The sequence below is a fragment of the Macadamia integrifolia genome, chromosome 6 (assembly GCF_013358625.1).
Source record: "Macadamia integrifolia cultivar HAES 741 chromosome 6, SCU_Mint_v3, whole genome shotgun sequence".
Taxonomy (NCBI): Eukaryota; Viridiplantae; Streptophyta; class Magnoliopsida; order Proteales; family Proteaceae; genus Macadamia; species Macadamia integrifolia.
Window position 1 is genome coordinate 27,981,416 of NC_056562.1, and position 24,225 is coordinate 28,005,640.

The 24,225-nt window shown below is 38.1% G+C and overlaps 4 protein-coding genes, 1 non-coding gene and 1 pseudogene across 5 annotated transcripts; 4 read left to right on the forward strand and 2 right to left on the reverse strand.

Moving 5' to 3' along the window:
* Positions 1–2,130: 2,130 nt before the first annotated feature.
* Positions 2,131–3,558, reverse strand: LOC122080962 (transcription termination factor MTEF1, chloroplastic). The gene has a single exon (XM_042647865.1). It carries the CDS (start codon positions 3,266–3,268, stop codon positions 2,282–2,284), a length of 987 nt encoding a protein of 328 aa, XP_042503799.1. The 5' UTR covers positions 3,269–3,558; the 3' UTR covers positions 2,131–2,281.
* Positions 3,559–4,447: 889 nt separating this feature from the next.
* Positions 4,448–10,212, forward strand: LOC122080959 (hsp70-Hsp90 organizing protein 3-like). Its single transcript, XM_042647860.1, has 8 exons — positions 4,448–4,607; positions 4,759–5,730; positions 7,875–8,163; positions 8,947–9,032; positions 9,188–9,411; positions 9,515–9,581; positions 9,663–9,722; positions 9,837–10,212. The coding sequence occupies exons 2-8, from the start codon at positions 4,834–4,836 to the stop codon at positions 9,948–9,950; spliced, it is 1,737 nt and encodes a 578-aa protein (XP_042503794.1). The 5' UTR covers positions 4,448–4,607; positions 4,759–4,833; the 3' UTR covers positions 9,951–10,212.
* A 191-nt stretch (positions 10,213–10,403) lies between these two features.
* On the reverse strand, positions 10,404–15,372 carry LOC122080958 (annotated as a pseudogene).
* A 2,489-nt stretch (positions 15,373–17,861) lies between these two features.
* LOC122080966 (pectinesterase inhibitor 7-like) lies at positions 17,862–18,538 on the forward strand. The gene has a single exon (XM_042647868.1). It carries the CDS (start codon positions 17,896–17,898, stop codon positions 18,490–18,492), a length of 597 nt encoding a protein of 198 aa, XP_042503802.1. The 5' UTR covers positions 17,862–17,895; the 3' UTR covers positions 18,493–18,538.
* Positions 18,539–19,344: 806 nt separating this feature from the next.
* On the forward strand, positions 19,345–19,426 carry TRNAS-AGA. Its single transcript has one exon. It is a non-coding gene; the product is annotated as a tRNA-Ser (tRNA).
* A 2,433-nt stretch (positions 19,427–21,859) lies between these two features.
* On the forward strand, positions 21,860–22,625 carry LOC122080964 (pectinesterase inhibitor 10-like). Its single transcript, XM_042647866.1, has one exon. The coding sequence runs from the start codon at positions 21,884–21,886 to the stop codon at positions 22,502–22,504; it is 621 nt and encodes a 206-aa protein (XP_042503800.1). The 5' UTR covers positions 21,860–21,883; the 3' UTR covers positions 22,505–22,625.
* The last annotated feature ends 1,600 nt before the right edge of the window (positions 22,626–24,225 follow it).

Here is a 24,225-nt window from a genome sequence, read left to right on the forward strand (position 1 = left end):
CTCTTTTGTGATAAGTCAACAAACAATCTACTTTCTGTTTTCCTTTGTCTTTTTGGTGCCCACATGTTTCATCAAAACAATCACCCCAGGTGGGCATTGATTGTCGATCATTGCACAACTTCCTCCATCTTGTCAACTAATGCCCCACTCCTAAGTTCCCTTAGGTTCCGTTTGGTTGGAAGGGAAGTGAATGGAAGGCAAATGAAATGAAAACAAAACTTATATGGAAACTTCTGTAATCATCTCCTTTAATGATTATGTAGCTAACTAAAAACTTCCTAAATATAGTAATTAAATTTTACTATGCTTTTCAACCAAAATTCCTTGGATTTGAATAGGAAAATAAAGATTGCATTTGAAATGTGGGATGGATGAAGTGGATAGGTGTGACTAGAGTGTTGTATGACTGATGTCTTCCTTTAAAGCTTGAAGGAAAGTTCTATAAGACTGTTGTTCGACCAGCTATGATATATGGGGCAGAATGTTTGGCAGTAAAGAAGTGTCACATAAAGAAGCTATATATAGCAGAGATGAGGATGTTAAGTTGGATGTGTGGCAAAACTAGGAAAGATAAAGTAAGGAGCGGACTTATTAGAGCTGATTTGGGAGTTGCCCCGATCAATGACATGCTCCGAGAAAGTAGTTTGAGGTGGTATGACAATGTTCAACAGAGGTATGGAGATGTTCCAGTAAGGAGGAGTGATCTAATTTCGATTGAATGAGCTAAAAGAGCTAGGAGCAAGCCTAAAATGTCACAGAAGAAGTTGCGAGGAATGACATGCATAGACTAGGACCTAGGTCTTGTCCCAAGTATGACCTCGGATAGAGCCTATTGGAGGGCTAGGATTCATGTAGCCAACCCCATATAGCTGAGATTCTCCCAACTTGCTGGGCTATGCCTCTTTCCTCTTACTTTCATTTCTCATTTCTCATTTTCCATCTATCATTTCTTCATTTCTTACTTTCATTTCTCTATTCTTGTTTTGCACCATCCATGTATCCAACCTCATTAGTTAGGATAAGGCTGCGTTTTTTACATAGTTACACAGTCATAATTACAAAAAAATTCCCTTTTTCATGTTTAAATTAAGTTCACCATCCTTCATTTCCCTCTACTTGAAACCAACGGAGCCTTAGTGTTTGTTTCTTATTCACTGTTTTCCTGGTCTTCCCACTTATCCATCTCCAACATCCTCATCTTAGTTACTGATTTTGTGTACCTTAGGTTTATTTGTCACCCAACAATTGTAAAGCAGCACTGGTCTCATACCAATTGGATTAATTAATAGAATGCACCAAACACAAAAAACTCTACAGGCACTTCTCCACTTCATCCACCCACATCTAATTCCATCGGCAACATCTTCCTCAGTTTATCTCTACCCTATTGATGATTGAACTGTGGAAACACCTCAATCTCTCCTTAGTTCCAATTTGGTATGTAACGCCCTAGTGTCTCATCAATTAAAACTATATATCACCGGAAAGCAACACATTCACCATGGGACTTGATCGGTAAATATCTGAGATCACAATATCATCAGTTCATCACTTTACATCAGGGTCATGTTTTCCTATGCCCATATGCCAATATATGGTTGCATGGCTTGAAATTGTCCTTATGGCTATTATCTCAACAGCAGTCAATCAAAATTGCAAAATTAACCCATATTGAACATTATTCATAGGATATAAGGGCAGGGCAGGATTTCCACTTTCAGAGTTTATTTCATTTGGATCTTTATCAGTTTCCAAATTTAAGACCAACAGATTTTAAGAAAATCTGCATGTTGGGTCCTTGCCTAGCTGCTTAAGAGTTCTTAATGCAAAGTACAGAATCCTAGCAATTATAGTGTGAGTATTCTCAAAGTGTTTATGCTGAGGAATTATCCGATTGTAGCTTGGTAAGTTTTCAAAATTTCCTATCAACTTAGTGTGGAGCTTGATTCATACAGAAAAATCTCCAGAGCAGACCTCTCAAAACAAGCCAAATGAATACCCGGGATTCAGTAAATGATGACAAATAATTTAATATTGTACCCATGGACTACGGTTTTCCATAATTCGCAGGATGTGATTGATCAGGATCCAGACAGAAATAAAACCAAATAGAAGTAAAAGCTTATCTATGACATACAAATCCCATTGCCAATTGTGATTATCTTCTCAGTCATTGGGGTTATAAAAATTGTACATTCATGGAATAAAATCAGACAACTGATTTTTGGTGTAGATTTCCTGTTAATGTGATATATAATAAAGATACAAAAGCACATATAACTTACAAAGACGCTCTCTCTTCCACAGTACGCAACCGCATTTCGATCAAACGCTCCCTAAATTCACCATCACTAACTTTCAGCATCTCCGGCAAAGGAAGTAAGAACCCATACTCGACCAAAAGCCGATGCCGAGGCTTTATCTTCCCATCCAGACTAAAAGAGAAATATTGGGGAAACCTCTTGAGCTCCGCCAAATCTCCATTCATCTCGTTTATGAAATAGTCCACCTTGGGCTGAAAATTATTGGAAATGCTAAACGTCAATAACGCAGGCGACCTTAAAACCATCTTAGCCGTCTCCTTGTACGAAAATCCCAATCCCTGCAGATACTCAAACTTAGGCACAAGGGTGCCCTCCACACTGGAAACCAAGAGCAGGGTCGTCTGGCAATTGATTGCGTGAGGACCCACGAATCCAAGCCTGCGTAGGAAATAGAGGGCAGGCTTCAACTGATCACGAACGCTGGAAATCAAGAGTCTAGGGCATCGAATGATGGATTTACGGACATCGTGAAATGGGATTCCGACATCATTGATAAGGAAATCGAAGACAGGGTAGAGATGGGTGTAGGGATCGCAAGTGAGAAGCTGAGGGTACATTCCAAAGATGCGGCCGACGTCCGAGCGTTCGATGCCCATTGAGTATAGACATTTCTCGACGGACTTGAGGGAGTCGACCGGGGCTGACCGGATATCTGGGTTCTTCTCGAGGGCTTTGGAGGAATCAACGTTGAGGGCTTCAAGGTAGAGAAGCTTCTCACGGAAAAGGACACCAGAATCGACGGCAGACGCTGGGTTGAAGGGGAGAGGAGCAGAAAGGGTGCGGGTTCTGAGAGGGGTGAAGCCGTCCAGTAGAATTTCAGAGCGTTTTCTTGGGGAAGGGATAGGGATAGGGACAGGGATAGTGTTTTTGATGGATTTTGGTATAGGAGGCTGCGAGGAGTGAGGGATTGGGGGTTTGTGAGGGAATTGCAGACGAATTATCATCTTGAATCCAACATTTGATTGTTGAATAGAGAGAATGTGTTGAATACTTCCTGGATTTTCTCCTGGACCGAGACGCACAAAAAGGCAAACAGCTGTGGCTAGGATTGCTAGGGAAGGAAGCAGAGATTTTGATATGAAACGACTACTAAAAACTGTTATCCACAGATGCAGCTATGTTTGGATGACAAGAAAAGAAAACAAATTAAATTTGAGGAGAAACCTACATAAATCGAACATTGTGTTACCATGATTTGTTAGAGTAATTATGTTTCAATTCTATGATCCTCAAGTTTTGAAAACATGGGTTTAACAAAATTATTATTAGGATCGAGTTTTCTTACACCCATAATCAAGGAAGAATCTTTTGTTGGATAGGTTTAGTTGTTGTCCACCAGATGCTAGAGAACAATGGAAGGTATTATCAGACATTCATAAAAAGGATGTAAACACTAAAAATAAAATAAATTCGTTTGAATTATTTCATTTGGATTCTTTACTACAAAACGTCATCCACTTTCTGTTGTAAAGATTCAGCTGACTTACCTCCTGAATTTCAGTCACAAATCATATCGAGCGTTTACACGATGAAATTTTTTTCAACAAATCTTAGCATAAAAATTTTCATCGCTTTTTCCATATAAGGGTATGCTCTTGTAAAATTTCACATCTATGAAAATTTCCAAACTGACAAAACAAATATCGAGAATATACTTTTACCAACCATTTTACATTGAAACAAATGCAGCATAGAAACTTTTTTGAATCAATTGTTAGATTGGTTGAAAACATTGAGGCATTTCGTCTCTAGGAGCCCACAGTCAAGTGCATGGTTTTAGGTATCAGGTATTGACTTGATAAATATTGGATATATACGGTGAGATTGATACTTTTATATATATCATTTCCATTCCTTTCATCAATTTGGTATCAATTTCGGTTCATACTGATATGAATAGACCAATACCAAATCGATACCCTAAACTATGGTCAAGAGATTCTCCCTTGACCGTGGGCGTCGGAAAACTCCGTTCTTTATCCTAACAAACAACAAAACCAATTGATGAATGCTCGTAGGCCCATCCCAAACCAGCCCAGCCCACAATTATTCAACGCGATGAGTCTAACGAGTCGATTCCGAGTCTTCCAACCTAGCAAGCGCCGACGCCGTGAGCAGTTTCCCTGTAAAAGTATTAACGTCTATAGAAGTTTCCAGAAACAGAGGGTTGGGAATTGAGAGTGGTGCAAGAACTCTCTCTCCCTGCCTTTAAATCCAGCCAATCTATACCTTCTCCGCTTGGCTCGCTCGAACTTTCCAGAAACTAACGATTCCTACGAGACTGTAAGTACAAGCCATGAATCTTCTCCCCTTCTTCCTTTACCTGCAACTCTCTCAATCTTGCTTTCTCTGTATATGCTATATAGTTTGTGCTACATTATTTGTATTTCTCATTGATTAGTTGATTTCTCTTCATACTTCTTTGCGATTTCAGAAGATTCGGAAGACGAAGTGATAGGTTCGATTGAAAGCAATCTTTCGGTCGTGGTAAATTAGGGTTTCATCACTGATGGCTGAAGAAGCTAAAGCAAAAGGTAACGCGGCATTCTCCGCTGGTCGATTTGATGAAGCAATCGGATTCTTCTCCGAAGCAATCGATCTCGCCCCTTCAAACCATGTTCTGTATTCCAACCGTTCCGCTGCCTACGCTTCCCTCCACAAATACAATGAAGCGCTTGTTGATGCCAAGAAGACGGTCGAACTCAGGCCGGACTGGTCCAAGGGTTACAGTCGCCTCGGGGCGGCTCATGTTGGTCTCAGCAGCTTCGATGAGGCAATCGCTGCTTACAAGAAGGGCCTCGAGGTTGACCCTAATAATGAAGCCTTGAAATCAGGCCTTGCTGATTCTCAGTCTGCTGCTTCACGATCCCGTGCTCCTCCATCATCTTCGGCGGCGCCTCCCTTTGGAAACATATTCCAAGGGCCAGAGTTGTGGGCCAAATTGACGGCTGATCCGACGACCAGGGGCTATCTTCAACAGCCTGATTTTGTGAGGATGGTTCAAGATTTGCAGAGGAATCCTAATAATATGAGCATGTATTTGGCGGATCAGAGGATGATGCAAGCTCTGGGGGTTTTGCTCAACATAAAAATGAGGGCTCCAACGTCGGAAGAAATGGAGGTGCCGGAGCCGGAGGCAGAGGCAGATGCAGAGAAGCAACCAGAGCCTGAGCCGACGAAACAGCCGGAGCCTGAACCAGAGCCTGAGCCGATGGAGCTTTCTGAAGAGAAGGAGGCAAGGGAGAGGAAGGCACAGGCACAGAAGGAGAAGGAGGCTGGCACTGCGGAATATAAGAAAAAAAATTTTGAGACGGCAATTCAGCATTATACGAAGGCAGCGGAGTTGGATGACGAAGATATTTCGTTCCTTACTAACAGGGCAGCTGTTTACTTGGAGATGGGAAAGGTATGGCCTTTCTGTTTTATTAACACGTTTAAAAGTAATTATCTGATGATTTTTCGTTTTCTACTGTTTTATGAACTATATTCATAGGCTTTGCATCTCCCTCATTGGTAACGGATACCGTTGGATGGTAGTCAGAGAGAGAATCCAGCCAGACTTTGTAATGCTTTTGCAATAAACTTTGTGGGGATGAGCCTAAGTGGTTTCGAAGTTTACGTTTTCAAGGTTGATAGACAATTGTCAGATAGAGTAAAATACGCTATGAAAACATAGCTTGGTTTATCACAGGGTTTCCGCTTGCTATTTCGTCAGTTAACTTTTTTACAGAGTTTAAAATTTTTTTCATAGAAGGTTTGATAAACATATACAAGAGAAAATGATCTCAGTATGAAACCAAAGCAAATCATGTTCAAATAATTAAGGATGTAGCGCTCTGGTAAGGTGGATTAATGATACTATCCTTTCTTCTCATTCAACCAATGTGTACTACCCTATGTGCGGTGATTCATGATACTTCTATTTCCTTTGCCCTTTTTTGTGATAAATTTCCTGTGCCTTTGATTTGCGACAGTTGAACTTTCTTAAGGAATAGGGGCAGGAGTATAAATTTCCTTTCTATCTTTGTTGCTGAACTCTCGCAACTTCAGTTTAAGAAACACTGGTCCAAAAGTTGCTGAACCGACAGGACTTCTGGTTTTTGGACTGAGTTTTCCCATGCACACACACTTGTTTGGACCTTGAATCTGCATTATCATGAGAGTTGTGTGCTTTAAGCTTAATCTTATAGAACTGGTTCTGTTTTGATTTGATAAGGATATTTGCTATCTGTTAATGGGATCGGTTTGTGTACTTTGTATTTCATTGGTCTTGCTTTCAGTTGATTTCCTTGGTTTTGATTCTGCAAAACAATATTTTCCTCCCCCCCTTAACATAACTATAGGTGAATGATGATTTCCGTTATGTTCATTCAGGTGACCCATGAATGCTTAGTTGTCTAAAGCACCAAATTTTATAAACGGGAATGTCCTATACCTGGGTTGTATTTCTTAAAAGAAATATATATATATATATATATATATTTATATATATATATACTATCAGAAAAATTAAGTAAAGAATTAAAATGATGCAAATGCTAACAAAATATTTTGCATTAGAAAAAAAAAACAAAAGGCACATAGGTGCTAGATGCTAAAATGTACTAAAAATGTTGACATAATGTCTTCTAAACTTGCATTGTACAGAATGTAAAATTTTCTTATTGGAAAGCTAGGGGATTAACTTGGCTGCAAAAGGTGGGCTTAATATTTCTTTTGGTTCTGAATCGTATTTATCTACCTCATTTTCCTCCAAAATATGAAAGAATAATTTCCGTCTTTAAAAGCCCTAGAACTTTGTGTAAGGGAAGTTTACCGTTATTCTTATAAAAGTAATGTTAAAACAGTAGAATGGTCAAAGAACAAACAATTATTATGATGGGAATGATGACTGGTATTTTGTATTAAGTTATTACTATTTCTAACTTATCTTTCAATTTCTTCCTTCTATTTAAAAGTTGAAAGAGGTTTTTGTAAAGCTATTTTTTGTGAATAAAGGAAAACTACTTACTACTAATATAGAATAGTTGAGTGGCAAGTGCAATTACTATGGGAATACAGACTGATTTTGGGAAAAGTTTATGCCCAACCTTGTGGTTTTCTACAGCTGCAAAACAATTATGCAGTCACTACCAGTTAGAAGTTAAAATAGGTGTCTAGCCGTGATGGTTGGTTCTACCTCGTCTGGGTTGCTTACCCTGACAGTGCAACTTGGGCCATCTTGCTCTCCAATATGTCAGGTCTTTGTTAGCTGCAAGCTGATGTTTCCTGGCATTGGCTCTGCTAGGATGATAAATATTATTAAGTGTTATCTACTCAATTATGATCTGGCGTGTAATTGTGTTGGATCTTATTTATTGTTATATGTGATTGTCTTCTTTTCATTCCTTGATTCTTCTGTGACATGTTTTTGAATCACCTGGTTTGGGTTGTTACTCCATATATAGTATGGAGTTGTCAGTTTTCAGATTCCTTACCCTGGGAGTTGATTTTGGGTGCTTCTCTGTGCCTGTTGCTTGTTTCTCAAACTGTGTCTAATTTTGTGCACAGTACGAGGAATGCATCAAAGATTGTGATAACGCTGTTGAGAGGGGCAGGGAGCTGCGCTCTGACTACAAGATGATTGCAAGGGCATTGACTAGGAAGGGAACTGCCATGTTGAAGACAGCAAAATGCTCAAAGGACTATGAGCCTGCAATTGAGACCTTCCAGAAAGCTCTTACTGAGCATCGTAATCCAGACACACTGAAAAAGCTCAATGATGCTCAGAGAGCAAAGAAAGAACTTGAGCAGCAAGAATATTTTGACCCACAGCTGGCAGATGAGGAGCGTGAGAAAGGTATGTTGTCTAAGTTGTATTGGATGATCTGGTAAAACTTAGATTGTATTTTTTCATGCTTATTCTCGTATAATATGATGGAAGCAGTTAACTGTGAGTAAGCGAACTGATGCTTATTACATCTATCAAGTTTTGTTCCAAGAAGGTTAAAGTGGGGTTTTTGGCAAGGTTTATGGATGTGGCACTGACTGAAATATTGGAATGAGAATACTGGATATATTTTTCCCAAACACTTCACAGGATTAGAAAATATTATGATACTATAAATTCTGGATGCCTTCTTGCAGATATTTGTGCTCTATTTGTGCTCCATCTTAATGAGCAAATAAAAGTTCCTGTTTTATCCTACTGTGCTGAATTTGTTATTTTGCTCGACCCTTGCAGTAGTGATCTATTTGCTAACTTTATGTGTATGAGGAGGTTTGATTTAATAACCTGCGGGCTATTATCTTGTTGGTTTTGCTTTTGTTTTGTATATGTAAGTGTCTGCAAGTTGGGATTTTGGTGGTGTTTTAGTATATTTTACTTATACCTTTTATGCTTGGCTTATGTGCCACCCCCCACCCCCACCCCACCCCCCCCCCCCCCCAAAAAAAAAAAAAAAAAAAAAAACATACACATGCACAGAGTTGATCAACTGTTGTCTCTTCTGGGCGCATGCTCAATGCTGAAGTTTTTAAATTATTAAAAAATGTCTAGCCTAGTTAGTGGGCTGAACTTTTATATGTTTCCTTTTCCATGACTGTTTTGTATTAAGTTAAAATGGGGTTTTTTATTGAACAGGAAATGAGTTTTTCAAGCAGCAAAAGTATCCAGAGGCTGTCAAACATTACACAGAAGCCCTGAAGAGGAACCCAAAAGATCCAAAGGTAAATGAGATGATTATCTCTGTGCTGAACTGCAGAACGAAGAAATATAACAATCTCAAGATATCAGTGCATCTAATTTATATTGGAACTTAACAAAAATAAATAAATAATTACTTACTGGAAACTAAGAAATTTGGCCACTTGCTGTTTTTCAGGTGTACAGTAATAGGGCGGCATGCTACACAAAGCTGGGGGCAATGCCTGAGGGATTGAAGGATGCAGAGAAGTGCATTGAACTTGATCCAACCTTCTCAAAAGGTTATACAAGGAAAGGTGCAATCCAGTTCTTCATGAAGGAATACGACAAAGCACTGGAAACGTACCAGGAGGGGTTGAAACATGACAAAAACAACCAGGAATTGCGTGATGGCGTGCGGAGGTTCCACACCTACTATCCATTCCCATTCATAACGCTTTTGCTTCATCTTTTATTTTTTGTATGATTTGCCTTTGTTTTAATGCTGTCCGAAATTTGTCTGCAGATGTGTTGAGCAGATCAACAAGGCTAACCGCGGGGATATAAGCCCAGAGGATTTGAAAGAGAGACAGGTTTGTTTAGTTATCTGCCAGTTCTTAACCTCGATATCAAGCATCTACTGGAATTTATTTAAACCTAAGCTATTTTTGCAGGCTAAGGCTATGCAGGATCCAGAGATACAAAATATATTGTCTGATCCTATTATGCGACAGGTAAAATCGAACATGATCAATGAGTCAATTATGCTCACTCGCTCAATCCACCTCATTCGTCTTTTACTTTCGTATTATTGTGTGATTTGCTTACTGTACACACTTCGTGGACAGGTGTTGATTGATTTCCAGGAGAATCCAAGGGAAGCCCAGGAACACACAAAGAATCCCCTAGTGATGCAGAAGATACAGAAACTAGTCAGTGCAGGGATTGTTCAACTCAAGTAAGGAGTTTCGAAGGGGAAGAACAGGTAGTTGCATGTGGAAGGTGGAGCTTCAATGCGAAGCTTTCATCTCATTGACTGGTACACCACATTGTGTATTTGATTGTATGGATTCGTTACGGCACTAGTTTTGATTTGAAAATTTTGAATTATAGTCTTATTTTTATTTAGTTTCTACATGGCTGCTATTCTCCTTCTGACCGTTCACGGATGCTTTTATTAAAGGAGATTCAAGAAAAAGAAAGGGTGTAATGTTTCTATTTTAATTCTTTGGCCGAAGCAATTATTATGTTAGTTATCGGGACTACAATGGTGCAATGTTTGTATTAAAAGTACACGTTTTATTACATCGACAGATCCAACAAGTGATCTTCAACCTGAAAAAAACTTGTCACCCCTGTTGGTAGCCAAAAAAATAGAATCTTTCATCTTCCTTTTGGATTCACAAATATCCTTATGGAACCATTTCTTTAGCTGCCAGCAGGCCTGGGCAGAAGCCAAACTCTATTTTATATCGTACGACTTGTTTAAGGAGAAGGGGAGGACTTTGGAGAACTTGGACTATACTTACAAATATCAAATCCTCTCGTAGAAAGAGTGGATTGGTTAAAGTAAACTAATTTTGACAAGCAAAGCTTGGGAAAGGGTTTTTAATAAGCCAAGAAGACAACAAAAATAAAACACAAGGGAAGGGTATCAACTATCAATAAAGCATTTTGAAACCTTTTTTTTTGGTAATCCAAATACAAGTAGTTTGACGGCAGGCTTCATGGAGAGAGAGGCTCCTTCCCAAGGTTTCTGTAATGAAAAATCAATAATCTGCATGAGTTTGGCCAAATTCTGATTCTGATTTTGATTCTAGTTCAGCATAGTTTAATCGAGAACAGAGAATCAATTTTGCATCATTAAATAGGAAGAGCGAGATACCTGACCATGTACAATCTTAATGTTCTCTATCTGATGCATGGTGTAGGATGCACGCCCTTTTGTCATTCCCCTAAGCGTACTCACATATTGAAACATCTCAGCCAATGGTACCAGGGCATCAACCACCTGCATTACTCCCAAACAGACAAAATAAATAGAAGGTCTATCCCAATAATCAAGGGGCAGCAAACTATTATCACATTTAATGTGCAACATATATGTTGTTCATAATTAGCAAGCAACCATGATGAATAGGTAGGAATTGGGAGAGGAGATCCTTCTACTCTGGGTTGCACAGAGGGCTCTAGCCAGAAATTGGCCTAATTGGATGCTCACACATTGTCGCAACTATCAATTAATTAACTCTGTTACTCTTAGAAGGTCAGAAATAAAATCAGGGTATTACAAAAAAAAGAGAGCAAATTTAGGGGGGAAGGAGAAAAAGTGATTTCCCGGACTAAATACCAATAGCATTTCAGAAGCTCAAGGAAGTTGATGTTAAGTTATTTGAGAGAGTATGGTAAAGATGGAGCCTGAATTGTGTTGAAGGTCCAACCCTAAACCTCAAGACATTAAGTGGAGAGAGCTCTTCAAGTTTATGAAGAGACCAAGGACCTGAACAACCTATGTGGGACTATATTTGGGATACCTCGCTCTACAGGTGGATAGACAACTTAGGAAAGATAACTAAGGGACCTTGGGCATTAAAGCTCCTCAAGTATATGAAGGCACCAAGGACCTGAACAATTGCTGTGGGACTATAACTCTATAACTCCATAACTCCCAACATCTCAATAGATTGGATATTGAAAGAAGAGAAGCAATACATTCATACCTTGAGACCACCAGGTTTATCACCAAAGTTGTTGATCTGTCCTCTTCTTGAGTTTAAGATCCCCAATTATATCACCCAAGTGTTCCTCTGGTGTGACAACTTCAACTTTCATGATGGGTTTCAGTAGTTTTGGAGCAGCTTTCTTGATTCCCTCCCAGAAAGCTCCTCTAACTGCCACCTGGAATGCCAAGACACTAGAGTCGACATCGTGGTATGAACTGTCAACTAACACAGCACGGACATCAACAGCAGGGAAGCCTGCAAGTATACCATTGCTCATACATTCTTCCAAACCTTTCATCACTCCTGGGATATACTCTTTTGGCACTGCACCTCCCTTTATTTCACTTTTGAACTCATAACCACTACCTGCTTCCATGGGCTCAAACCTTACAGTGATGTCTGCAAACTGCCCCTGCCCACGAGACTGTTTCTTGTGTACATACTTCACTTCTGAGACTTTAGAGATGCTTTCACGGTAGTTCACTTGTGGTGCACCAACATTAGCTTCAACCTGTGTACCAACGAAACAAAAATTGTGAGAAATTCAGCAGACCAACTAGTTGTGAACATCCTATCCAATAAGCAAATAAGATTAATGAGAAACCCCAAAGTAAACCAGTTTAAATCTTGATAACTGAATAATGGAAAAATATTTAGCTGATAGAGAACCTTGAATTCTCTCTTAAGCCGATCAACGATGATCTCAAGATGCAACTCCCCCATTCCTTCAATAACAGTTTGATTGGTCTCTTCGTCTCTTGAGAAGTGGAAAGATGGGTCCTCTTGAGAAAGTTTGATGAGCCCTAGTGCCATCTTATCAACATCTGCCTTAGTCTTGGGTTCTAAACAGGATCAGGAAAGTCCATCCGTTCAAGGATGATAGGTTTGTCCGGATCACATAGTGTTTCACCTGTGATAGTATCTTTTAGACCAGCAAGAGCAACAATATCACCAGCTAATGCTACCCTAATATCCTCCCTACTATTGGCATGCGTTTCCCGTAGTCTCCCTATTCTTTCTTCCCTTTGTTTGCGTTAAGAACATAAGATCCTGCAGTTAGCTTCCCTGCATAAACTCTGACAAATGTAAGGGATCCCACAAATGGATCACTCATGACTTTCAAAGCCAATCCAGCAAATGGCTCATCATCATTTGGAGACCTTTCAAGTGTCACTTCTGGGTCCTCAGGATCAGTCCCTTTCATTGCTGGCAAGTCAAGTGGTGAAGGCAGATAATCCACCACTGCATCAAGCAATGGCTGAACCCCCTTGTTCTTAAATGCTGAGCCACAGAAAATTGGGACAAAGCTACTTGAGATGGTTCCCTTTCTAATCAATTTCTTAATCGTTTGCTCATCAGGCTCTGTTCCTTCTAGGTAGCTCTCCATAGCTTTGTCATCCAACTCAACTATGGTTTCTATCATCTGGGTTCTGTAATCTTGAGCCAACTCCTGAAGATCGGTAGGAATATCCTCATAAGCAAATTTTGCACCAAGTTCCTCTCCTGACCAAATAACAGCTTTCATTTTCACACGATCAGCCACCCCTTGAAAATTTTCTGCACCGACCGGTATTTGAAGCACCAGAGGTTTAACACCCAAATTCGTGACTATCATGTCCCTTGTATGGAAAAAATTAGCCCCAAGACGTTCCATCTTATTAACAAAGCATATTCTAGGGACCCCATATTTATCAGCTTGCCTCCAGACGGTTTCTGACTGAGGTTCCACACATGCAACACTGTCAAACAAGCAAATAGCTCCATCCAGGACCCTGAGAGCTCGTTCCACTTCAAGTGTGAAGTCAACATGACCAGGAGTGTCAATAATGTTAATCCGATGCTTATTCCAGAAGGTGGTAGTTGCAGCAGAAGTAATGGTAATCCCTCTGTTCTTATTCCATTCAATCCATTGTAGCTGTCCCCTCATGTACCTCACCTATCTTATAATTCCTTCCAGTGTAGAAGAGAATCCGTTCAGTTGTAGTAGTCTTCCCTGCATCTATGTGAGCCATAATTCCAATGTTGCGATAATCCTTTAAAGGTACAGTGCGCTTTGTATCTGGGAAAACAAAACAGGAAGAAAAAGGACACACCCAAAAAAAATTTAAAATTCCAGTGTCACATATCAAAAATTTAAATAATCTAGACTTTAATCTTCTGTCTCACAAATTTAATAACTAACACTAGAATACTATTTCTGATTGCTCCTCAAATGTGCAGCAACTAATGTTAATACTTTATTACAGCACTATAATGTTTGGCCAGGTGGACAGCACAAATTATTAATTTCCTTAAGCAGTTTGTGGCACATTCAAATGGAAAAAATTTTCTTTTACATGCAGGTCTAAGGTCCCTGTAATTGATTTTTGAGAAGTGGGTGATTCACATTCAGCAAAAGACCCAACCCCCCACTCCCCACCCAAAAAAAAAGAGTAGAAAGACCAGATTCCTCATTTAGCTTTATTATTTTAAATAGGGATTGATTAGCTATGCATAACCTAAATGTCAAATGATGCAGTACACATTACAGGTGACATCAAAATAAGGAAAGTGTGGTTATATAATAGGCCATAATTGTAATGGAGGCTACTTTCAAGGTTCCATCTCTCTATCCTGATGATGTTTTCTGTTCTCTTGCGAGCTGGGTAGAACCATTCTTGTATCATTACTAACAGAATTCAGTGTTTTAAAACTTTTTGTCATTTTGCACAGAGATGTTGAGTGGGCATGTCTAGAACCACCCTGTATCAGCTTCTAGCGCAACCACACATGTGCCTGTTCAGTTACATAGCTTTGACTCAATAACTACCAGGACTGAACTTCTCTGTATCAGTTTCTAGCGCAACCACACATGTGTCTTTATCAACCATCTGACACTGAAGAGGTTAATAAGGATAGGCAGGCATTCTGAAATGTTTGGAGAATGATAGGTTCCCGAAGATTAGAGTACTCGGTGAAAGCCTAATTTACTTTCAGCAGAGCCTAAAGTTAAGTCCATACACCTTCCAAGTAATAAGGCAGGAAACTGTTGAGATTCCAATTCTGTTCAAGATTTGAGAGTCTCTCCGCATTCTTTACTTACAAACATCGACATTTTCATCTCTAGACGCTAAATAATCACAACAATTTATTAAAAAAATATACAATAACGAATGATTTGAACCTATCAGCAATAAAGATTAAGGGTTTCCATTGTAAAGAAGACAAACCATATTAGAAACGCCAATTCGACCACATGCTCCAAGTAAGATCCAAAATTTCTTACGAGAATTATTTTTCCCTTCAGAAGAACTCAATTTCATCTAAATTCGTCAATGGATCTACCTCAATTGACTGAGGAAAGTGAGGAAATCAATCAACAGGCGACAACAAAATAGAAGAGAAGCAGTAAAGTAGAGTAAGAAACAGACCATCCCCAGCCATGGCGATGACAGAAAATCTTCTCTGTTGTATGGTTTCGAGCCAAGACGAAGATTTCCACAAAATTCAGCAGAGCAAGGTCGACTCAGAGTATTGAAGCCGAAGAACCGATTGGAAGAGAGAGGAAAATGCCTCCAAGAACCAGAGGAGTTGCGAAGAGAAGAAGCAGAGGAAGTTATTCTCACGGACTCTGCAGCCATTTTCTCTGGTCTGTCTAGTCCAGTGGTCCAGTCTGCTCTGCTCTCCCGCTCTCTCCTCAAGAACGGAACTACGGCTATGTTTGTTAACCAAGACAAGAAAAGAACAAAGTACATTTTTTGTACGTTTTTTCCTTAAATTAAGAATTTTTCTTTGTACTTATATGTCTTCACCTAAGAGTAGATCATTATTTTCAAATTCAAAATTCTTCTTTGAAATTGTAAAATTTTTTTTAACTCCTCCATAAACTTTTTTACAAAAAACACAAGAAAATATGAGAAAATATGAAAATATAATAAGACAAAAATGAATGATTACACGATGATGTCCTTTGTATTTATCTCTCTCTTAAAATTCAAATTTTTTGAATTTTTTTCTTTTCTTTCCTTGGTAACCAAACATACATACTCTTTTTATTTTCTTACAATTTCTTCTCTTTTCTTTTCTTTTCTTTTCTAGATTCTTTTTTCTTTTCTTTTCTTCTATTGACTACCAAACATAGCCTAACAGGGACCATTCTCCACTTCCCTTATTTGAATAGAACAAAAGAAAAGAATTCTACAAGTTTACCAACTTGTAACCTGAAATTACAAAATTATCCCAACGTCATGCCCTAACCAAGCCAGGCTCAGCCAGCTGATGGTGACCAAACTCCACCGAGTCAAGCGAGTGTCAGCCAAGTTGGCTCAAGATTGGATTAGGATTAGCATTGACCAATACAATCTTGTGTTCACTCCCTAAATTGATATCAAATAAGTTGGAAAACTTTGGCTGCAGATAGATAATGATGTGGATAACATGATTATTAAATTGAAACCTTCAAAATAATGCGAGTAATTAATATTATGTGAATAACATGTAAAATGACCAATGAATCTATGAACTAACCAATCAAACCTAAGATACCTAGATCATTTTAAGAATCAATTATTTCATGATCACGTTATATATTAAAGGGCGGTTGGGACATCCTTGGAGTATATTCTGATTTAATTCACGAATGTATTTTTTTTTATTCTATGCTAATGGATTTTTTTGGAAGGGATGTTTATGTAGCTTGTGTATATTGGTATCTCTCGCTCCAAATCAATGGGTGAACAAAAGGGAGTGCCTCATGATTTGAATACAGGGGAATTCACATGGTCAGAGAAGAGTGAGTTTCAAGAAAAAGAGAGATCAACTATGAAAGAGCATGTACTACCAACAATTTATACGTCTATTTTCCGAGATTTTTAAAATTGAGGAGTGATTGTCTCTTAAGTCTTAACCCAATTGTCCAGCCTAGTCCAAACTAAAGGACATAGTATGCACCTCCAAGCCCAATTAAGAAAATGGCAATTATGTGATTTCCATGTCTCTAAGGGATTAGAATGGCAATGAAAATTTAAATCTTCCAGGTTTATTTTATGAGAGAGGCTGGGTGCCGTGCCAACAGTCGAAGGCTCGAAGCAAGTCAAATAACAGTGAGGCTTTAAAGCTTCCACGTGTTACTGAAATTACATCCGCAAGTTAGCGAAGCATAATGGGCCCAGTAGAAGACGTATATCTGGAATCCGAATTCATAGTGAGTGTATCACTGTTTTGTGTCTCAATTTTTCTTTCTTGTTTTCTCTCTTTTATTTTTGTGCCACTATCTCTCAAGTTTGATTATTTGAAGGTGAGATTGATTAGCTTAAATTGAATTCCTCTATCTATTTTTTAGGGTTTTTTCTCCTTGCAATAAACTTAGGTAAGTGTCTATCTCTCTACTCCACCAATTCTACTTGTTTTTCACAAATTCCTTTGCAATAATTAAAGAAATCTATAACCATGATCACAAATCTGTTGATTTTGCTCTTCTGAATAGTTTGTTTTCAAGGGTGAGCCTATTTTCAATTTTGCCTAAGAACTTGTTTATGCAGGTTCATGTCCGTATTTCTGTACTTTCATCTCATGATTAAATTTCCAGTAAAAATAAGTAGTTGAAATATATTAATTGTCACCAAATTTAATTTTGCATCGGTAATAATTTCGACCTATGAACGATTGATTTAATTATTCTAATTACTGAATTTAGTGACTAATTTCAACCATATGACCGAACATGCAATCACATTTTAGAACTGAATACATCTGGTCTTGTTTAAAAGGTAATAAAATCTAATTTTTTTCCTTAATGTTGCAAATTTATCTAATTTGATGAAGTATACCTCAAACATACTTTAATTAATATAGATATTCGAGAACTTGACCTAGTAATTAAGCTTGATTATGAAAGACCAATTTAGTGTTATAACTGGTGGGCCAAAAGCCATTCCATTTGGTGCTGACTTTGGGTTCTGGCGGTTAGTTAAATTAGTATAGAATAACCATATTAACTGACTGAAAAGGATGTTCGACCCTATCTTCTGGGAGTCCTTAACTTGTAGGGTACTTCTCGCCATACGTAGCAGAGATTGCAAGTGAAGTAAAAGATCCTCCATCTCCATCCCTTTCTCTCTTTATCTCACCCTTAATCTTTAAGGCTCCAGCAGCTCCCCTATTTAAGGGAGAGATAGAAGCCCTATCTTCACCATAACTAGACATAATGGAAGCCCTTCTCATTCTCTTCACTATCATCTCATCCATGACAACCTGCACAGGGGCAAGCCTTAATCTTCCAGCAGAAACCGAAATGGAGTTCATTAAGACTTCATGTGATGAAGTGACATTGTATCCAGATTTATGCTTCCAATCACTCTCTCCTTATGCTTCCACTGTTCATATGAGCCCTAGAAGATTAGCTCAAGTGGGACTTGCTGTAAGCCTAACTAGTGCAAGATCCACTTCAGACATGGTGGTGAGCTTGTCTAAACAGAATGATATGAGTCCTAGTGAAGCAGCAGCGGTTGCAGATTGCGTCGAAACCACCGGTGACTCTATCGATGAGCTTGAACAATCTTTGGTGCAGATGAAACACCTTAGAGGCTCTGATTTTGATTTGAAATTGAGCAATATACAAACATGGGTGAGTGCTGCTTTAACTAATGATGATACATGTATGAATGGGTTTGAAGGAAATGCCATGAATGGAAATATCAAGAACACAATTAGAAGTGGAATTCTAAGTGTTGCTCAGCTCACTAGCAATGCCTTGGCCCTAATTAATAGGCTATCCTCTATTGAAGCCAATATTGTACCTTAGTTTCTACCTCCATTTTAAGTTATTCACAGTCAAAAAGGTTTCAAAACTCTGGGAGGCTTGAATGAATTTTTTTTTTTTTTTATTTGATTTTGGTTTGGTTCAGGATTCAATATGTACAATCTGAGACAAAATCAAAATTGAAAAATTAAGTTAAGAAAAAAATTACAACCTCATAAAGATACAGTCCTATGATGCCAAATATAATACTTTCAACCTTTTTGTACAAAAGTAAACAAATTAAGACATTGATTGTATGGTTTAGTATGATTTAGGTTAAAATCTGATTCAATTTGAGCAGATAGTACTTTATTGGAATTACTTGAAACAAATAATTTTTAATGTCAAAATGGGTGAATCTAAAACCAAACCAACAAGGGAAGATTTGATTTTGATCAGTTTTGGTTTAGATTTACCATATAACTATATACATAATTATCGAGAAAATACAAAGTTTTCTCAAGTGTTGGCAAAGTACATGGCTAATAGATTCCACCCAGAAATCTTGTGCTCAGTCACTTGAACAAAAGTTACACTTGGGTCCACAAAGAATTAGGGGCAACTCTACGGAAAGTTAAACGTGGCTTGCCCCTTCAGCCTCATTGAGCATGGAGGTTAGGAAGTGTGAAAATCGTCTGCAACCGTTACACTAATGCAGTGAGCATTGGGTAGTTGGAAACCCCTTGGGACACATGTCTATATGCTCTCAACCATCAAATATTCACAGCACCTCACCATTTGCTATAGAGGATGTGAATTCTGCCAGGAAGGGTATTTTCGGTACCTGATCGCTGATTCGTTTGATTCTTAAAAATAGGTGATAAATAAAGTTATTTAGCACCAATAACTCAACCCGTGGACGTGCCGGAGTGGTTATCGGGCATGACTAGAAATCATGTGGGCTCTGCCCGCGCAGGTTCGAATCCTGCCGTTCACGCTTTTAGTTTTTTTATGAATTCTTCAATCAATCATTTCAAGTTCTCAATTTAAAATTCTTCATTTCAAGCTTTCAACAACCGGGTCGGTCGACCTTAGTCACCAGACTCACCACAAGTCATGTTTTATTTTTATTTTTTAAATACAATAAATATGCATAAATTAATAAAAATATATGTAAATTGACAAAATAAAGAAAAAAGAATCATTTATCATTGAATTTTGAATTATACATCTACCAAAAAGTTTTTTCTTTTGAATTATACATATACCAATGCGAACTTGTTCAATAATATAAATAAGAGAATTACTAAAGTATTGACCCAAAAAATAGTATTTAAGAAAAAGAACTAGACTCATCCAGTTTATAGTCATTAGGGTAAAAAGACATAGTATTATTTGATTGAAAATTACTAAAGTAATGACCCAAAAATAGTATTTAAGAAAAAGAACTAGACTTGTCCAGTTTATGGTAAAAAGACTCAGTATTATTTGATTGGAATGATTCATGATTGAGTTTTATAAATTTTTTACCTTGATTGAGTCTACATGACTTTTGATTAGGTTATTCAAAATTTTGACCCATTTTGGGTGACTTGCTAGAATTAAAATCTAGTTATCCAACTATGCTTTGTATACGTTTTTAAATTCAAAGAAAATAAATGAAGTTAATATATAAGATCAAAATGAACTTGATCAAGGTTGGGTTTGTCTATTATTTGGGAAACAATTATTTATTCGGGAGCATAGCCCTAGCACCAATTAGGGAGGCCAATGGGAACACATGTGGAAACATCAACAAGATGGCCTTTTCAGCTTTTCATGAGGGTGGTTGGGTGCAACCCCCATACTCTCAAATAATCATTTTTCTCATCTTATTTTGCAAGTTAAACTTTTTTTTTTTCTCTTCTTCAAGGGAATATGTACTAAAAGTTTAATTAACTTGTCAACAACCCTACAAATTATATTAAAAATTTTAGGTATAAATAACCCTACAAATTACATTAAAAAGTTTAGTTATAAACAACCCTATATTCCGTACCCAAGTGGATAGTCTAATTTTTGGTAGATTCCCAAGTGGATAATTGGCAAAGACCAATACTTCAAAATTAATAGATCATGAGGTCAACTCTTCTTGAGAGCCTACCTTAAAAAAAAAATTATCATATATACAATTTTTTTTGTGGGGGAGTGGAGGTTAGAGTGGTTGGACTGTAGTGATCATATATGCATATATGTTATTTTAATTTGAATAAAAGCCCATTTATGGTGCCACATATTCTGTATAAAGCATCCTTCCTTATTTTCTTCTCTTATTAAGAAACTTAGCTAGCAGATGAATGGCTGCGGTGCAATATAGAATAACATGTGAAACGTTGATGCACACCCATCAGTTGTGAAGGCCCAACCATGCATCCCCAAATATTCACTGCATTTCACCACTCACAAGTCACAACAGAGGCTTTTTTTTTCTGTCAACATAGCATATATCTTTTCTTCATTTATAGGCCCTTAATGTCTTATTTGGAGATGGGTATGCTCCGTCCCTGCTGCATGGATCCACCGGGCTTCTCATCATTCTACAATTCTTTTTTTTTTTTTTTTAGGGGGATTGTAAATTTCTCATACTAGGATCTTGAAGTCACGTTCGTTGCATAGTCAATCTTAAGTTTATAATTAATATAGCTAATACTAGACTAGGCTCTAGTGTTTATATTAATGGCAAAAGCTAATCAAACAAAACATCCAATAACGAGAAAGGTTCCTCTCCCTTGCAGTTCCCAAAGGTGATCTCCACACATCATTGACGGTGGTGTGAGATGGGATGGGATACCTGCCGGGGAAAGGATCCGGACCCTTCAATAACATCATATCATGTACAGAGGTGGTCCATCACCTACCCCTACTGTGACCGCGCCACCCCATCTCCCACCCTCCATCATCATATAAGTAGGGGAGCCAAACTTGTCCAACGTATTGGTGAAAGCACTCATTATGATTACGAGTCCGATACCCTACCCTGCAAGTAACCACCCCACCTTATTTTTCCCACATCCCATGGATGGTGTAAGATTGGATTGCATTGGTTACCCCCTCCCCTCTAATTCTTTGATTACCTGATTGAGGCATTACCCTTAAAAAGTCTAGATCTACTGCTCGTATGATTACCCGATCTAATAAATTAGCATCCAACACTTGTCCCATTCTTTACCGTTACGAGGCTAAAAAGAGATATATTTAAAAGCAAAAATGACAAGTGTTGGATTGCTAAGATGTACAACCAAGTGATCGTGCGAACAACTGATCCTTTCTTCCCTATAAAGGCACGTGCGTTTTTAACTCAGCTGATTGCTGATCAATGACAACCTCTCATATAAAAAGGGCATCTCATCACTGAGACATAATCATCACTCTTCTTGTGAATCAATCTCTCTCTCTGTACTATTTAGAGATAATCATGGAGATGAAAGGCTTCACATCTCCATCTCCATCTTCCTGCAAGGTTTTAATGGCGGCCATTGTTGCTCTTTTGGTCCTTATAAGCTCAACCATGAAGAATTGCTCGGCGACCACCACAAAATCCAGCGAGATCAATTTCATTCACTCTTCCTGTGCATCCATTTTGTACCCCAACCTATGTTACAGTTCTCTCTCTCCCTACGCAAGCTCCGTAGGAACAAACAGCACGAGACTGGCCATAGTGGCCCTGAAATTAAGCTTGAGCGCCACACGGAACTCATCCGCCTTGGTCACCATGCTCTCACGGAGAGTTGGCTTGATGTCCAATGAGACGGCTAACATCAAAGACTGCGTTGTTGAGGTTGGAGATGCTACAGATCAGCTGAAGCAGTCTTTGGAGGAGATGAACCATCTGGGTGGCCCTAATTTTGAGTTCAACAAAAATAGTATACAGACTTGGGTCAGTGCAGCAATGACTGACCACCAGACTTGCTTGGATGGATTGGATAGGCTCAATGGGCTGGTGGAGAAGCAAATCAAGAACAGTGTGACGACTGCTTCCAGGTTGATCAGCAATGCTTTGGCAATCATTAACAGCCTCACCTCTAACTCGAACTAAAGTCTTAAGTCCAAGTCCAAAGGAACAGTAACCCCCTAGCAGTTCCTTTTGTTCCTTCTGTGTTGGCAGTATTTCATATTCATTACATAAAATCTAGTTCCTCTCCCCTGCTGCAGGTAACCACCCCACCCCATAGATGGAATGAGATGGGGTGGGGTGGTTACCCACAAGGGGGGGATCCAAGGTAGAGAAGTTCTTTCTGTGTTGACAGTGCTTCATATTCCTATCCATTTTATTTACCTTTGAGTGCTTTCCAATGAATGAAATTTAGCTGCTGCAACCCCTATGTGTAATCAAAGAAATAAAATATTAGAGGGTATTTTGAAAAAATCAAAGAAAGGGATGAATTAATTATTTCATTTCTTTGGTTATATCATTCATCTTCACATCTCTCTTAGATTGTTTATAAAGAAAGAATCATCCTTATAAATATATACGATTCCCCATACAAAAAATTTACTAAAATACCTATATAATCCCTAGAAAAATTTATCTGGGGCAGCAACCCATATAGACCCTTATTTCATAATATCATATATTGTTTTATTCCAAATCAACATCTAAGATTTATGTGTTCAAATCCTACAGTTCAAAAGATTTTTATATGCGAGGATGGACCGATAACCCCAACCATAGGTTAATTATATTGCCGGCTTTTCTGAAACAAGGGGCTCAATCAATAATAGAGGTTGGATGTGAGAGATATAAAGGACTTTTTCAAGAGGAGGAGGAAAGAGATAGATATATATTTAGGTATAATGTGTTAAGTCACCTTACCATTTGTAGGAATTAAGTTTATTCAAATGCAAAGAACCCAAACTTGACCTGAAGTTTCCGTTCTAAAATTAAGAAGCAAAGACATGCTATTATTTATAAATTAAGTCGATAAGATCAAACTGATAAACTTGATAGTCACGATATCATATCTCAAGTCCAACCTTTTCTCTTTTCTTCTTCTAAGGACACGGACTTTGGAGGGAGTGTGTGATGCAAAGTTTAACCATTTTACAACTCTTAACCTCATATTTTTAAGATATAAATAACCCTACAGTTGGTTTTATTGGGGGAGGAATGTCTTGTATTCTATTGTGCATGGATTTGTGGGTTGAATCTAAAGGACCGTCAAAACTTAAAAGCCTATCAGGCAAGGGAACATAGGTATTTTGGCAAACTAAACCTATATATAATTTGCTATAAATTTAAAACATGGAAATTGCTTAATAAACTAGAAGAGGCATGAGGACGAGTGATTATAATCCTATTTTTCATTCAGTAAAGCAATTTTCATTTTATCACAGTTCTCATCTCACCATAGACCCAAGCAATTTGCCAAATCACATAAATATTTGCATTGTGTCTTGTGTATGTGTGATTGTTTTTCTTTCTATTGTATTTTTTTATTTTTTTTCTTGCATCATGAGTAGGCTTCAAAGGTTTCATATATGTATTTAGGGAAAAAGAAACTTAAAAAGCAACAGGACTTCTATTCCCAAACACAAAGTGGGGCAAAATTACTGTCCTACCTTCATGAAAGGTTAATTAAATCTAACCCTGTTGTCAGTTGATGCTTTCACATGTATTTCCGTTGCCTCCATACTCGCACAAGGATGACCTTGCGTTTTAGAACCCTCTCTATGCATATAAGTCTCTTCCTTTTAAATTAATTTAAATCAGAATTAATTATTCAATTCATAGTGCTGAGCCAGCTGTATGCTCTGGAG

Bases quoted from the DNA above. Each gene is read 5' to 3' on its own strand.
- LOC122080966 (XM_042647868.1), top strand. From the start codon at position 17,896: ATGGAAGCCCTTCTCATTCTCTTCACTATCATCTCATCCATGACAACC.
- LOC122080962 (XM_042647865.1), bottom strand. From the start codon at position 3,268: ATGATAATTCGTCTGCAATTCCCTCACAAACCCCCAATCCCTCACTCC.
- LOC122080964 (XM_042647866.1), top strand. From the start codon at position 21,884: ATGGAGATGAAAGGCTTCACATCTCCATCTCCATCTTCCTGCAAGGTT.
- LOC122080959 (XM_042647860.1), top strand. From the start codon at position 4,834: ATGGCTGAAGAAGCTAAAGCAAAAGGTAACGCGGCATTCTCCGCTGGT. The intron at 8,164-8,946 runs GTATGTTGTCTA...TTTATTGAACAG, and splicing joins AGATGAGGAGCGTGAGAAAG to GAAATGAGTTTTTCAAGCAG. The intron at 9,033-9,187 runs GTAAATGAGATG...GCTGTTTTTCAG, and splicing joins GGAACCCAAAAGATCCAAAG to GTGTACAGTAATAGGGCGGC.